Source organism: Bos javanicus, chromosome 2, assembly GCF_032452875.1.
Source record: "Bos javanicus breed banteng chromosome 2, ARS-OSU_banteng_1.0, whole genome shotgun sequence".
In the NCBI taxonomy this organism is placed as follows: Eukaryota; Metazoa; Chordata; class Mammalia; order Artiodactyla; family Bovidae; genus Bos; species Bos javanicus.
In genome coordinates this window covers 28,012,248-28,028,793 of record NC_083869.1, presented here as the reverse complement: position 1 = coordinate 28,028,793, position 16,546 = coordinate 28,012,248, and the positions used below count along the sequence as shown (strand labels likewise).

At 41.4% G+C, this 16,546-nt stretch overlaps 1 protein-coding gene across 3 annotated transcripts in view; it reads right to left on the bottom strand.

Annotated features, from left to right (window-relative positions):
* STK39 (serine/threonine kinase 39) overlaps positions 1-16,546 on the bottom strand; it is a 319,217-nt gene that overhangs the window by 241,003 nt on the left and 61,668 nt on the right. For all 3 annotated transcript variants that reach the window (XR_009740264.1, XM_061436130.1, XM_061436142.1), the window contains exon 2: positions 10,624-10,736. Coding sequence is in view for 2 of the 3 variants with exons in the window: in XM_061436130.1 (XP_061292114.1) it covers positions 10,624-10,736 (113 nt within the window). In the remaining variant the exon portion in view is untranslated. The remainder of the gene's footprint in view (positions 1-10,623; positions 10,737-16,546) is intronic.

The following is a 16,546-nucleotide window of genomic DNA, read 5'->3' as shown; positions in this document are numbered from 1 at the left end:
AGTTAAATCTGAGGAGGTGCTATTTCTAACTTTATTCTAAAGCAGTTGTTCTCAACCTTGGATGCACAGTGGAATCGCCTCGGGACCTTTAAAAAATACCAACACCTGGATCTCAGACCCAGAGACACTGATATAAATTGGTTTAGGACCCAGCCTGGGAATGAAAATTTTCAAAAGCTCCCAGGTGATTCTAATGTGCAGCCAAGTTTGTGAAGCACTGCTTTCCAGCTAAGCACTGACATGCACCAATTCTTTCAACAGAATGCTGAGAGAACATCAACCTCCTACATTTTCCATTTGTGGCAAAGCACCATTTCCACACTGGAATTTCATCTTAAAAATAAATATATGACCCATGTGCTAAGTCACTTCAGGAGTGTCCAACTCTTTGCAACCCCATGCAGATGCAGCCCGCCAGGTTCCTCTGTCCATGGGATTCCCCAGGCAAGAATACTGGAGTGGGTTGCCATTTCCTCCTCCAGGGATGTGATTCATGAATAGCAGCAAATAAAACGTATATTTCCAAATGTGAGAGATAACCAAATATATCTTTAAAATGTTAACAACGCCCCTCTAAGCATGTAAATAATTCTTTATCAGGGGTCCCCTACCTCTGTGTCCTAATGCCTGATATCTAAGGTGGAGCCAATGTAATAATAATAGAAATAAAGGGCACAATAAATGTAATGAGCTTGAATCATCCTGAAACCATCTTCCCCCCACCTCCCCAGTCCATGGAAAAACTGTCTTCCACAAAAGAGGTCCCTAGTGCCAAAAAAGGTTGGACCGCCGCCTTAATGATATGAGGGTAACCGGGTTAATTGAAAACACTCTTCAAAAAGTCATCATTCAGCTTGCACTGCCATAACATCATCATCATTATGAAGGGTAATCTCATCCATATTCACAAATAACCCAATACTGTAAGTAGCTGAATTTTTTTTTTAAAACAAGGAAAAAAAAACCCATGAACTTCAATGATTTCAAATGTCAGCCAAGAAATGGAAGGAAAAGATTGACAAAGTTCTAAAAGCAATATATTTTTTTGGACTGTCACTTTCAATCATGAAAAATGTTATTTTTAATTACAAAAAATCAAATGGCACACATACAGCAAACTCCTACCTCTTTTAGAACGAGAGTACCAATGGGAAGAAAAACCCACTCAAGGAAGAGTTAAGTCAAATATTCTGACCTGTACTATTTATGAATATATCAACCAGTGTGCCTAGCCAGTTAGTTTTATTTTTCTATGATTTAGTACTTATTTATCCAAGTACAGTCAAACTGAAGACAAGATTAGAAATGGGAAGGTCTGGGTATTTTGAAGTCAGGGAAAAACACATGCAAGATTTAGGAAAAGGAATCACATTTTGTGACAGCCTTAATCACGTCTGTGGAAAGTGAAAGTGAAGTCACTCAGTCGTGTTCGACTCTTTGCAACCCCATGGACTGTAGCCTACCAGGCTCCTCTGTCCATGGGATTTTCCAGGCAACAGAAATGGGGTGGATTGCCATTTCCTTCTCCAGGGGATCTTCCCAACCCAGGGATCGAACCCAGGTCTCCCGCATTGTAGACAGACGCTTAACTGTCTGAGCCACCAGGGGCGTAAACTAAAAACAGCAGTTGTAAAAGGTCAAGTGTCAGAGGAGGTGGAGGTCTGGAAAACCCCGGGAGATCAGCAGAGAAATCACAACGGGTAAATAGCTCCTTCCCACAGAACACAACTTCCATCTCTGGGCCTCTGTGATTGGTTATGACATCATGACAATGAGCCTTCTGCAAAAGCTGGTCTTAAAAAAAAAAAAAAAACTACAGAATTTTGCTTAAAAATGAAGAAGTTGCTGAAATAGTTAACAAAGAAAGAAAGCAAAGAAGAAAGGAGTGATATTGAAATCACACAGGCAAACTCAATGGGGAAGAGCCATTTTCTTTCAGAGCTGACTGAAAAAGTTCTTCGGCAAACAGTAACAAGGACGCCTCATGGGTTCTGAAAGCTCTAAAGCTGGCCATCAGGAATCCGAACCAGGCTGAGCTATCAACAACCGCTGTTTGAGCCTTTAATGGTCCATGACTGGGACTACTGGGGAAAGTAAAGTCGAAGACTTCATTAAAAACAGAAACACAGAGACTCTTTCCTTTTGGCCAATTTATGCTGCTGGAAACCTCCAGGCCAGCTTTCAACACCACGGCTACATTTGGCTTCATCACCAAATGACGAGAATGGGAGGTGAAACATATCTTTTTGTTTTGTGTGGCCTACCCTGGGTACAACTACAGTCTGGGGTTTTGCCAGGGAATAGTAGCAGAAACCCCACCAATCTCTCTCCAGCCTTCTCCTTCAGTGTTTCCGAGTCCTTCTCTTTCAGAGGCAGCTTAATTAACTGTGGAAATAACCAAAATAAGATGATAACATCAGTTCAGTTCAGTTGCGTCTGACTCTTTGCGACCCCATGAACTGCAGCATGCCAGGCCTCCCTGTCCATCACCAACTCCCACCATGAAAATAATGTCATGATTATTAAAATATTTTAGTTTGTGGTGGGTGACAGATGTGAGCAAAATCATTTCAAAAAACAACTGCACCAGTGAGGAATACTGAAACTTGTGACAGAGGGCTGGTTGCTTCCTGGGTCAGATGGCCTGCGTTCTCCACCTGGGAACTGGACTTGGGATGAATCACTTCCACTTCTGGCCCTCAGCCTCCTCAACTGTTCAGTAAGAAAGTATACTCGATGGCAAAAATGTATTTCCACCACCAAAAGTTCTATGATTCTATGAATTTAAAAATTAATTTTTTAAATGAAATCCCCTTTTAAGATCATTTAAATAGAAACACTAATTACTAGCAAATTGTGCTTTACAATTTGGGGTAGTGTCAAATCACTCCAGTATTGTGGTGTAACAATAAAAATTCACTGTAAATTCGTAGGTTTGGGTACACAGAGTGCCATCTGTTTCTCCTGTGTACATAATGAAAAAATTTCTCAGTCTTGAACTAGAAAAATTCTGGCATTTGCCCTTCTCTCCTTGTATCATCTTTATAAAGGTATTTTGCTCTCACTGACAGTATGTTTAAGTAACATGGGCTCACTTTCCTCAGAATGAAGCCTTGGTCTCATTTTGCTTTCTGCTCTAGTGTGATTTTATTGATTATTTCGCTTCTCTTGATCTGCATTTCCTTCCATACTTCCACTCCACCTTCCCCGCCAACCCTGCCCTGCACAGGCTCCCTCCTTCTTTCCACAACTGCCTTCCTCTCTAGAGGAATGAATTAGCTATGATTTGTAGCTTATTTTGGAGAATAAAGCTAGATATTTATTTTGCCTAGTGTTCATTTAGTAGAATAGTTATCTCCTATTACCTGACATAGGTTTCTCTCATTCTTTTAATGTTTAATTATAGTATTTGGGGACCTCTAAGCAGTTTCTCTTGTCAGTTTTGTTTTTGTAAATTGAGATTTTTAAAAAATAAGAAAAAATTTCTTCTGGTGCATTTTAACTTAATCTCTATAACTGTTAACACAATTACAAAATATTTTTGCAAGTCTTTTTATTATAGACAAAAATTATACATTATACTGGATTGAGGACATCAGCTTAAAAAACTGGAAGCTATAATGTGCATGTGTGTGTTTTGTCTATTGTATCAGTGAAAGTATTTTTCATTCTTTTTGAACTGAAGAACTTTCTAATTAGTAAATTAATGATTCATATCCCAGCACATCCCTTGACATATGTGGTAACAAATTGCATTTGTCTGTTTCTTGTAAAATCTTTTATATCAAGGGAATAGCATTAAAATACAAGCCCACATTGCTGAATATAGTACTGTTCTGAGGATTTCAGTCTCGAATATCAAATTTTATCCTGTCATGTGCCCCTTGCCCATTTGACTTTGTAATTATTTTCATATGATTTGTGTCCGTGCTTTACTCAAATATAGTCCAACTGAGGGCAGGACCAGAAATGGGAAATTTTTGGATAAACTGAAGACATACCATTTATAAGGAATTGGAGACTATCATATACGCAAAAGTAATTTATTTTTACAGCTCTAAAGTTACATTTGCTTAGGAATATGTATGATTTGGCTAGAGAAAATTTCACTTTGGAAACAATTTTAAAGTTTTATCATAGCTGATTCAGCTAATTAAATATCCTAATTGAATTTACACTGAAGTATTCACTGTACTGCAGATGGTGACTGCAGGCGTGAAATTAAAAGACGCTTACTCCTTGGAAGGAAAGTTATGACCAACCTAGATAGCATATTAAAAACCAGAGATATAACTTGGCCAACAAAGGTCCGTCTAGTCAAGGCTATGGTTTTTCCAGCAGTCATGTATGGATGTGAGAGTTGGACTTTGAAGAAAGCTGAGCACCGAAGAATTGATGCTTTTGAACTGTGGTGTTGGAGAAGACTCTTGAGAGTCCCTTGGACTACAAGGAGATCCAACCAGTCCATTCTAAAGCAGACCAGTCCTGGGTGTTCATTGGAAGGACTGATGCTGAGGCTAAAACTCCAATACTTTGGCCACCTCATGCGAAGGGTTGACTCATTGGAAAAGACCCTGATGCTGGGAGGGATTGGGGGCAGGAGAAAAAGGGGACGACAGAGGATGAGATGGCTGGATGGCATCACCGACTCGACACACGAGTTTGGGTGAATTCCGGGAGTTGGTGATGGACAGGGAGGCCTGGCATGCTCCAATTCATGGGGTCGCAAAGAGTCGGACACGACTGAGCGAGTGAACTGACTGATTCTTATGCACTTGTTAGAAACGGCTTGCCTAAATGTTTTAACATCCTTTTAAAAAAAGAAAAAGAAAAATAAGGAGAAATTAACATTACAAGGCCACTCAGATTTCTGGACTTATGTGTTTGGTAACAAAGAGACCCAGAACATATATGTATTTTCAGAGTAGGACAAAATGGTGAAAATATTCCCAGTTTGAATATAACTTCAGTTGTGTCTCTCTTTTTTTATACTTCACTTTTGCCATCCCCATAGATTTCTGGAAAATGTGTAATATAATCAGTTTTGTATAATATAATCAGTTAACTAGACATTTTTTTCCTTCTTTTATTTTTAAGAAATAAGCACTTTGGGGGCTTCCCTAGTGGTCCAATGACTAAGACTCTGCACTGCCAGTGCAGGGGGCCTGGGTTTGATTCCTGGGCAGGTAACTAGATCCCACACGCTGTAACAAAAAGTTCACCATGCCACAACTAAGACCTGGAACGGCCGAAAAACTAAAATAAACACATACATTTCTTTAAAAAAAGACGAAATAAGCATTTTGCCCAATTCCAGGGCCATGATTTTTCCTACACCTAAGGCACTCCTGCCCCTAAGAATTAAACTATAAGATGTGATGTATATGAATGAGAAAATGGTACTGACTTTTCTGTGACTCAGTACCAAGGACAGACTGAAAATACGAGAATTCTAGTCTAGAGGAAAAAAGTTGAGAAAGATATGATTGATTAAAGTCTAAGGATCAAAATGTCAAACAAGGTGATGAACCAAAACATTCATCAATCCTTGGGTAAAACTAAAGAAGAGTGTGTTCCAGAGGCTAAAAAATGTAGGATTTAGGGTAAATAAAAGAAAGGGCCGTGTCACATCTATGGAATTGTCATCTGGTGACAGAGACTGAAAAGGACTCAAGCAGATTAATGCTTCACTTATGTAATGAGTTTTAAGGGAAGCCAAGAGTGCCCTCGAGTAGCATCCCTGACCTCTGAGGTTGACCACAAACTGAAGAACCAAGTTTCTTCAAGAAAACCCCAAGGCCATCCTTAACCAGAATATACTAGTCTGCATGACTGTGGGTCAGACCCACTTAGGAAACTTTAAATTCCTACTGGAAAGCGAAAACTTCCTCAGTGGGGTACACATTAGAGAATCTGCCTATCAATCTGATAAACTGTTTCTAGACAAGAAGGAAAAGTGCAGAAAGATATTCCTCACTCAAACATCTCACCAACCCAATGCAAATATGAAGAGACTCATTGGCTAGTCCCGGGCTCCACAAAAAAGAAGACTCTCTTTTGTTTTCCCACCACCTAGTCCAGGGCCCAGCATCTAGTAAGGTTTTCCTAACTATGGAGTTAACAAGCTCTGCTCTAAAACTGTAACTATCTCCCAGAGGGTGTTACACTAATTATAATTAGTCATTTATACTGGAGTGGGATTAACAAATATGGAGTTAACAACAAATGTGGGATAACAAATCTCAGCATTATCAACATATCCAGGTTGGGATGGTTAAGAATATAGAACAGACCAGTAACACTCCTAAGCTCCTGGAAAATTAACAACCAAGACCATCATACCCAGAGAGATTAGGATGTAGTTAAAGACCAAAGCCAAAAACACAAATGAAAATTCACAAGAATGCATAGAAAATTAGTTTAGATTGAGAAGGTTAAATGCTATTCATGCCAAGGAAAACATTTAAGGGTGCTCTAATCTAATTTTTGTCAAAATGAATTTTTAGTGAGCACATACCTTTGTCCTCCCACGTATACCCCCAAAACTCATCCTTTCTGTGGGCCTAAGCACAATGTAGAAACTCATGTGTGTGTGTGTGCTAAGTTGCTTCAGTTGTCTCCAACTGTGCAATGCTATGGACTGTAACCCGCCAGGCTCCTCTGTCCATGGGATTCTCCAGGCAAGAGTACTGGAGTGGGTTGCCATGCCCTTCTCCAGAGAATCTTCCCAAATCAGGGATTGAACCAGTGTCTCTTCTGCATTGGCAGGCAAGTTCTTTACCACTAGTGCCACCTGGGAAGCTCGTAGAAACTCAGGTATTTACCAAATAATTAGAATCTCTGAGGATATCACAGTACTCATTTGAAGAACATAATTTTTACTTAAATTACCAATTATTTAGCACCAGTGATCTCATTGAACATTTCTTTTCCTCCCTTCACTCTCAGAAGTGATACTAAAGATCACTTTGCTTTAGAAATCATAATGAAAAATGAAAGTCGCTCAGTCATGTCCAACTCTTGGTGACCCCATGGACTATACAGTTCATGGAATTCTCCAGGCCAGAATACTGGAGTGGGTAGCTGTTCCTTTCTCCAGGGGATCTTCCCAACCCAGGATGGAACCCAGGTCTCCCGCATTGCAGGTGGATTCTTTACCAGCTGAGCCACCAGGGAAGCCCAGAAATCATAATACTTCAATATGACTTTAAAAATAATTTTACTATAATACTTCAATACTTTACTACAATACTTCCATTTACTTTAAAAATAAATTAAAAAAAAAAAAAAAGGAAATCATGACCACTTAAATCTTCAGTCAAACCGTGAATAAACTTCACAACCATGCGAAAATCTACAGAGCGCCTCCATCACATAAAGAAGCAAAGTCCAGGGCCAGTTGTCCAAACCATTCTCCGCCATCACAGTCAACCTGTGAGGATAAATCCGGCTTACTATGGGAGTCAGGGCTGGTGGGTAGGGCAGAGCAGACAGCAGGCGTGGGAGGTTGACAGAGCTTCAGCAAGGGAGGCAGCTGTTCCAGTAGCCAGCAAATAGCTGGTAATTGTGACTTCCATGACATAACACTCCCACAAGATAAGGATTCCAGTGGCCGTTGTTTCTTGAAAGAACAATGGTTTCCAGTTAACACATGACACAGTTTGTGAAATGACGCCGAGCACTGACCTGTATATAATACACACACACTCACGGAATTAAAGGATTATTAGGATAGCGGATGTCCAGACACTGCCAAAATGTGAACCCACAGAGATAATAAAAGCGCGAGCAGCAGCAGGATTAGACATTGAAAGGATTACGGCAACTTTGCTCCGCACGAGTCATGTGCCGAGAGCTCGGCCACCACAAAAGCCTGGCAACAGCAGGAGCCTACACTGTCAGTTCTATTTCTTTTTGCTCGCAGAGAACCTGGGAGCTGTGTGTCCTACAGAACCATAGCCGTTCCCTCCATCCCTAGAAATATCAAGACATCAAAAGGCCAAAGACTCAAAATTAAGGAAAGATTAGAGCAACAAATCAAACATCCTTTAAAGTGAAAAATAGATAATTATGCTAAATTCCATTAACACAACATGGGCATGGGAGCAGGTAGAAAACGAAAGAAAAAATTAACTGCTAACAAGCAAACTTGTAAATCTTAAAACTTCAGGTTAATGTAGCCAAGCACTAAGCTAGAAAAGCTCTAGTTCTTACACTGACAGCTCTGGCTAAATTATGAGTCACTCCAAATGACACTGATATGGTTCCTGGTCCCAGGTAATAGAGAAAAGGGCCTGGAACGACAGTAGTCCTGGTGCCTGCAGTAGAACCCTTACCTAGGTGTCATCACTGGCAGCCGACTGTTGATAAAAAGTCAGCAGCGGGAAAACATGGAGACTTTGGGCAACTGCTGCTGCTGCTAAGTCGCTTCAGTCATGTCCGATTCTGTGTGACCCCGTAGACGGCAGCCCACCAGGCTCCCCCGTCCCTGGGATTCTCCAGGCAAGAACACTGGAGTGGGTTGCCATTTCCTTCTCCAATGCATGAAAGTGAAAAGTGAAAGTGAAGTCACTCAGTCATGTCTGACTCTTTGTGACCCCGTGGACTGCAGCCTACCAGGCTCCTCCGTCCATGGGATTTTCTAGGCAAGAGTACTGGAGTGGGTTGCCACTGCTTTCTTTGGGGCAACTGAGGGCTTGTTAGAAACCAGAGACCACAGCATCAGCCCTGAAGGCTGGTTCCAGAACTATCAGATACAAGTACATACAAGCCTTGTACATATTCTGTCTAAATATTCTGCTGGTGGCAAAAAGATGACTGTGAGACCTCCAACAGAACACCATAATCCAATACAACTGCCATAGGCAAATTCAAGAGTAATATTTCCAAACAGGGCGTAGATCTTTAAAAAATTATTATGTACCTAGTATAGCCACAGAATTTGAGACTCCTAATGGGATCCTGGAAAAGACCCTGATGCTGGGAAAGATTGAGGGGAAGAGAAGGGAATGACAGAGGATGAGACGGTTGGATGGCATCACCGACTCAATGCACACAAGCTTGAGCAAACTCTGGGAGATGGTGAAGGACAGGGAAGCCTGGTGTGCTGCAGTTCATGGAGTCACAAAGAGTCAGACATGACTTAGTAGCTGAACAATGGCAACAAACAATGGGATCTTAGAGATTTTGTGATTCAATTCTCTTTACATGGTGCAGAGCTGTTAGGTAATTTGACTAAAAAAAAAAAAATTAGTGGCAAAGGCAGGACACAGCTCTCTCCAGTTTGTTTAAAGCTTTTTCCATGCCAGAAAGTGACCTTGAAAACTGGTCAGATGACAAAGACAGTTTTATTGGTCACCGTGATAGCATGCAACAGAAGTATGCAGTAATAATTTCAGTAAGAGCAGAGCAGAGCTGAAATTCGGAGGAGGGTAATAGTGCTAAATGTATGCAAAAAAAAAAAAATTTTTTTAATTAAATTGTGGAAGCCCCCTTCCTTTAATTGAACTTTTAGCCAGCAATCTGTTGTTTCAATCCCAGCGAAAACTATGCTTTATGGAGCCTGATTTAAAATGTAAGACCAAACCGATCTGGAAAAGTACAGCTTTATCCTTGTACTTAATTTATACTATAGTGTACTGTAATTATGCCTGAAATAAAAGCTATATTCTGAGTAAAGACAAAAGGCTCTTGTTAATGACATTCCATTCCCAATGTAGACTATGACAAAAGGCCTCTTCATTTGGAGCCAACTGTCATTATACTTTGTAGCTTGTATGAAGCTATTGGACTAATATTTGTCCTGGGATTAGTGGTGGGATAACCAATCAGTCAACTCCTCCACTGCAGTTTTCCATTATCCTCAAACAAATGACCAAAAGGAAAAAAAAAAGAAAATTGGCAGGCGGAATGACAACTATATTTATGAGATTAAACTCTCAAACCCTTCACAGTTTGCCGGGCAACTAATAACCATTTGCCAAGCTGTTCATTTAATAATGAGTCAGCTAAATCCAAAGCAAATGATCCTCCAACCAACCAGTGCTACTACAGTCACAGCCACACTGACAAGCTCCAGTTATTTATGTAACATACTTTACTGAGAAGAAGTACAAGTTGGCCTGTACCAAAAAAAAAAAACCTCTTCTCATTCACCAATAGGAATGCAAGCTACCCTGTGGTATTTTTGAATAACTGAAATTTATAGGAGATTTTGTGATTTATGAAAGCCAGAAGGCCAGCAAATTGTTTAGGGAGTAATTCCTCTTTGTGTACGACTCGAGACGGAGGGCCAGAAGCTCGTCATCCAATTCAGTATAACGTGACCTTAGGTCATCTGAGTCTATTCCCTCATTTCATAAAGCCGTGTCAACACTGAGACCATCCCCACCTGGGGATTATGAGGACTGAGTAAAATTCTATTTGTCAAAGCAAAGTAAGCTGTATATTACACAACACAGTCATAAGGAGGAAAAAGCCAGGTGGGCTGCTTTCCAAGAAATACATGTGTCCAAATGGGAGAAAACATCAAATGGCCTCTGCTCTCTCCTCTCCTGCTTCTCCGGCCCATCTCTACATAAGATAAGAAAAGCAACCTGCAATATCCCATTCACTTTGACTTACTAATAGTTCATCCATGCTGGTCTGGCATTTTTCCAAGTTGATCCGCTTTATTGCTACACGTTCTTGCCTGGGTTTGCATAGAGCAGCCTGAACCACAGCTGTAGCGCCACTGCCTGAAAGGAAATGAAAACAACGTCAGCTGTCAAATGGCACACTGTTAGATTACCCACATAAATTCTTTTTTTTTTAAGTTTCTGTAACTTGGGTATTCAACCCATTACCATCTGACATCCTTTTAAAGAGTTTCTTACGTTCGAAAATAATTATCTGGATGAGATAAAGGAAAATCTGGATTTTTCTAGAGGATACAAAGACAGTATCTACACTCCAGAGGCTTAACAATCCAGGAAGGTGACCCACATCAAAACAGCCCACTGCAATACAGCGTGTTCACGGCTGCCTAGAATAAAGGCTGAGAAAACAATATATCTGATGTCACAAGAATAAAGGACATGAGCATTTCATTACAACCCTGCGTGGAAGCCATTACCATCCTCGGGTACTGGCATTTTCTCATTGTGATGACTACAATATCTCAAGCTCTTCTCCCACTTCAGCGCAAACCAAACCACTCCAGCCTAAGCTACTTGAGGGCTTCCACCAGATGCTATGACTTCTCTGCTCTGAACACTCTCTGAGTTTATCTCTTTCAAGCTTGCTCTACAATTAGAAGAACAGGAATCAACCCGAGTATTCTCATGTTGAAAGCAGGCCTCTTCAAGGATGCCAAGCAAAATGATGCAAACCTGTAATTACAAAAGCTCTCAGCATTCATATGCATTTCCCATTTCTAAGGTTTCATGATCATTAGCTAATGCACTCAAACTCCTAGGAGACAGAGTCATGTCATTATCCATATTTTATAAGAACAAAATGTAGACGTGTAATGACTTGTGGCAGAGCACAAAGAGCTTCTAATCGAATTTATATTCCGAAGGGGCAAAAAGACCTCCAGGTTAAGGCATCTCAATTCTGCAAAGAATATCAAAAATCTCATTCTCATCACATATATCTTCTCCCACTGCAAGACTGCCAAGAAGAGAAACAGCCTGTGCAAAAGGGGGCGGATATGACCGTCTTCTCCTTCAAGTTTTCCTTTGGGTACTTTTTCCCAAATGAGTTGCTAAATATCATCCAAATGGGGGAGGGGAGATTATTTTTGTCAAAAAAGAGGAGAGACCAGTATCAGCTATCCTGATACATGTGAGACAGAGGCATGACATTTCCCGTGCAAATCAAGGCTTCCCCACCCCGACCAAAGTGCCCAAATGAGTGTCTTTGGTGCAAAGGTTCTGCCCTGTGGTCTCACCATCAGCTCTGGCCCCCTGACCTGGTGACCCATCAGGTCACCCAAATGCTCCAAAGACAGGTCTCCAACTTCAAGGATTCTGTTGCAGGAAGCCCCACCTGTGTTCACCAGTGGAGTAAATCCACATATACTGATCACCCACTATACAGTCGGCATTTTCCTTGTATAATTGTTGTTACAAGCCTGTGCATTTTGTTGCTGTTGTTGTTAATAGCCTCGTTTTACATGTGAGAAAACTGGGACCCCCACAGCTAACAAGTACCTGAGCCAGGGTCTGAGTCAGGTCTGCCATTCTCCCAGGTCCATGCTTTTTTCCTTCTACCCACAAGCCAGAAGCACACTTTTCCCTTGCAGCCTTGTTTTGCCATTGCTAAGAAAGTATCTTCTACATTGCCCTATATTGTTAGAGACAAGAGAATCAACCTAGAGGGAGGGTCTGAGTGAGCCACACTCTCTCTAGAGCTCAGTTCTCAGTTCTCAGAATGATCAATTCGTCAGTTGGTGGTTCAGTGGTAAGGAATCTGCCTGCAATGCAGGAGACTCTGGTTTGATCCCTGGGTTGGGAAGATCCCCTGGAGGAGGACATGACAAACCCACTCCAGCATTCTTGCCTGGAGAATCCCATGGACAGAGGGGCCTGATGGACTACAGTCCGTGGGGTCACAAAGAGTCAGACACGACTGAGTAAGTAAACCACCACCACCACCCTCTCCCTTACCTCAGTGCTTCTCCATCAACTGTTACTCCAAGTCCCACTGGATCAACCTCACCAGCGTGCAGATTACAGCATGCTGGGCTCAATCCAGAATGTTCCAGATACCAGAGCCAAACACTACAAAGAGCCCTGCTGATAGCAGAGTGCATTTTCCAGTCAAGGTCTCCAGAACAAGAGCCCATCGCTGAAGGGAGCCCACAGAGAAAGTGATAAGTAGCTAGTTAGCACTGGGCCTGGTACCCAGCAGAGACATCAACAAACACCTTTAACGAGCTGCTGATGGGAAGCTCAGCCCTATCTATTACAAAACTCCCCCCAGTCCCACCCCTCCATTCTCCATCCACATCTCAGACCATTTTCAAACTGGGAAAACTGGAAAACAGGAAAGAAGACAACAAATTCCCAGAAAGGATAAAATAAGCGTATGTGATATGGGGCTACCATTCAGAGTCAGTTAAGTCCTTGACTATAAAAGTCTTCTGGCTTCCACAGACAAATGCAAGAACATGGACACAAAGAAGAATTCTATAAAGGGGGAGGGATGTTGAGTTGGCTTTTGCACAGCAAAGGATACCTCTGACAAAATGAAAAGACAAACTACTGAATGGGAGAAGACATTTGCAAATGATATGACTGAAAAGGAGTTAATATTCAAAATATATAAACAGCTCATACAACTCAACATCAAAAAACAAACTGATAAATGGGCAGGGAAAAAAATAAATTTTAAAATAAATAAATAAAAACTTTAAATGGGCAGAACTGAATAGACATTTTTCCAAAGAGGACGTGCAGATGGCCTACGGGCACATGAAAAGATGCTCAATGCAGCCAATAATCAGGGAAATGCAAATCAAAACCAAAATGAGATAACACCTCATAGCCATCAGAATGGCTATCATCAAAAAGAGCACAAAAGGTTGTCAAGGATGTGAAGAAGAAGGAAGCCTTGTACACTGTTGATAGGAATGTAAATTGGTGCAGCTACTGTGAAAACTGTATGGAGGTGTCTCAAAAAGCTCAAAATAGAACTACCATATGACCTGGTAATTCCACTCCTGGTTATGTATCTGAAAAAAACCAACACACTAACTCTAAAAGATATATGCACTCCAATGTTCATAGAAACATTATTTGCAATTGCCAAGATATGGAAGAAACCTAAGTGTCCATCAACAGATATATGGAGACGGAAGATCTCTCTCTCACACACACACACACACACACAATAGATATATTACTCAGCCATAAAGAAAAGAAATTTGCCATTTGCAGCAAGCGCCATGAATGGCCTTGGAGGACATTATGTTAAGTGAAATAAATGAGAGAAAGATGAATACTGTACAATATCACTTACATGTGGAATCTAAAAAATACAACAAACTACTAAATATAACAAAAAAGACGTACACTCACAGATATAGAGGTTACGCTATATAACCAGTGGTTACTGGTGGAGAGGGGAGGAGGGGCAACAGAGGGGTGGAGAAGTGGGAGATACAAACTGCTGGGTATAAGATCGTTTCAAGGATGTACTGTACAACATGGGGTATACAGTCAACATTGTGTAACAGTTACAGGTGGAAAGTCACCTTTAAAAAGTGATAATAAATAATAAAAACTTTTATTTTTTTTTTTAAAGGGGAGGGAGTGGTGGGAAAATCTTTTATTAGAGCCATACAACCAGAGGACCGTTATTGCTTCATACATACAGCTGACTAAAGAACAGCTGGCAGCTTCTCATCTTGATAAAGAATAAATGTGAAGCTTTAGAACCTGAGGTGACTGTCACTTCACGTAAGGATTTAACCACTCATTGGACAATTTGGAACAGTCTACTTTGAATCCAAAGATTTCCTTCAACTATAAGAGAGATCAGGAACAACATTAGAGGTGCAGGGAGCCTCAAAGATCATCACTGAGTCCAACCCCTCACTTAACAGGTAAGGAAAGGAAGGGAAGAGAAGAGAGCTCTCATCGGAAACCAGATCAGCCAGCACCTTGAACTGGACTGCCCAGCCTCCAGCAGAGTGAGAAATAAATTTCTGTTGTTGAAGGCATCCATTCTTAAGGTATTTCGTTAGGGCAGCCCCACTGATTCATACAAAAGACTTTCCTTGTGTGTTCTAAAGTCACAATCACCTATGCTAATTATGCTATACAACTCAGAAGTTCTCAAAAACTTCCTTAAGTGAAAGTGAAAGTCACTCAGTCGTGTCCAACTCTTTGAGACCCAATGGACTTATACAGTCTGTGGAATTCTCCAGGCCAGAACACTGGAGTGGGTAGCAAGTCCCTTCTCCAAGGGATCTTCCCAGCCCAGGAATCAAACCAGGGTCTCCTGTATTGCAGGCAGATTCTTTAGCAGCTGAGCTACCAGGGGATCCCCCCAAAACTTCCTAATTAATTCAAATAGCACTAAGAGAAAAGATTCAACTGAAGGGCCTCTGGTAGGCCTCTGTAACCCTCAAGACTCTTGAAAGGATGGTTGGTCAGAGATTCTATCCAATCCTGATTCTGATTCCCAGGGTTCAGTGATACTGGGCCTATTCCTACCTATACCTCCGTTTCCTTAACAGGCATAATAAAATGACCTGCACCACCAAATAACACAATTGTCTGGAAAACACATCCTTGGAAAACAGCGACTCAATAAACGTAAGGCTCTCTCTCTAGGACTCATTTCTCCATCTGTAACGTGGAGACAGAATACATCCGTAGTTTATACTTGGGAAAGCAGCCGCAGGTCGGGACTCAGTTTCATTTTGCTTACCAGGAAGATGCAGCTGGTTTAAAAGGAGGAAGAGGTGGGCTAAACTGGGAAACTAGAAGAATAGATGATTTCTAACATTTGATACAGCGTGATGAGCTTCAGATCAGTCGCTCAGTCGTGTCCGACTCTTTGCGACCCCATGAATCGCAGCACACCAGGCCTCCCTGTCCATCACCAACTCCCAGAGTTCACCCAGACCCATGTCCATCAAGTCAGTGATGCCATCCAGCCATCTCATCCTCTGTCGTCCCCTTCTCCTCCTGCCCCCAATCCCTCCCAGCATCAGAGTCTTTTCCAATGGGTCAAGTCTTCGCATGAGGTGGCCAAAGTACTGGAGTTTCAGCTGTAGCATCATTCCTTCCAAAGAAATCCCAGGGCTGATCTCCTTCAGAATGGACTGGTTGGATCTCCTTGCAGTCCAAGGGACTCTCAAGAGTCTTCTCAACACCACAGTTCAAAAGCATCAATTCTTCGGTGCTCAGCCTTCTTCACAGTCCAACTCTCACATCCATACATGACCACAGGAAAAACCATAGCCTTGACTAGACAGACCTTTGTTGGCAAAGTAATGTCTCTGCTTTTGAATATGCTATCTAGGTTGGTCATAACTTTCCTTCCAAGGAGTAAGTGTCTTTTAATTTCATGGCTGCAGTCACCATCTGCACGGATTTTGGAGCCCAGAAAAATAAAGTCTGACACTGTTTCCACTGTTTCCCCATCTATTTCCCATGAAGTGATGGGACCGGATGCCATGATCTTCGTTTTCTGAATGTTGAGCTTTAAGCCAACTTTTTCACTCTCCACTTTCACTTTCATCAAAGTGAGAAAGTACTTTGTACTTTTTAAAAGTACTTCCTACCACATAGGAAGCACTAATTAAATCTCAGCTAGTACTTCTCCTCAGGGAAAACCCTCCGGGTCAACTGGTGTCCTGTCAATTTGTTATGTTAATACCACACAGCATTTCACAATGTCTATGTACACAATTCATTCAGCCCTTCTTTAATTGATGAATATTCTCTTTTGTGTTCAGTTCCCCCACCTTTACAAACAATGTAGCATAAACATCTAGTACTTTTAAAATATACATTAGTCGAGGACAACAACTTTCATGTTAAAGTTAGGA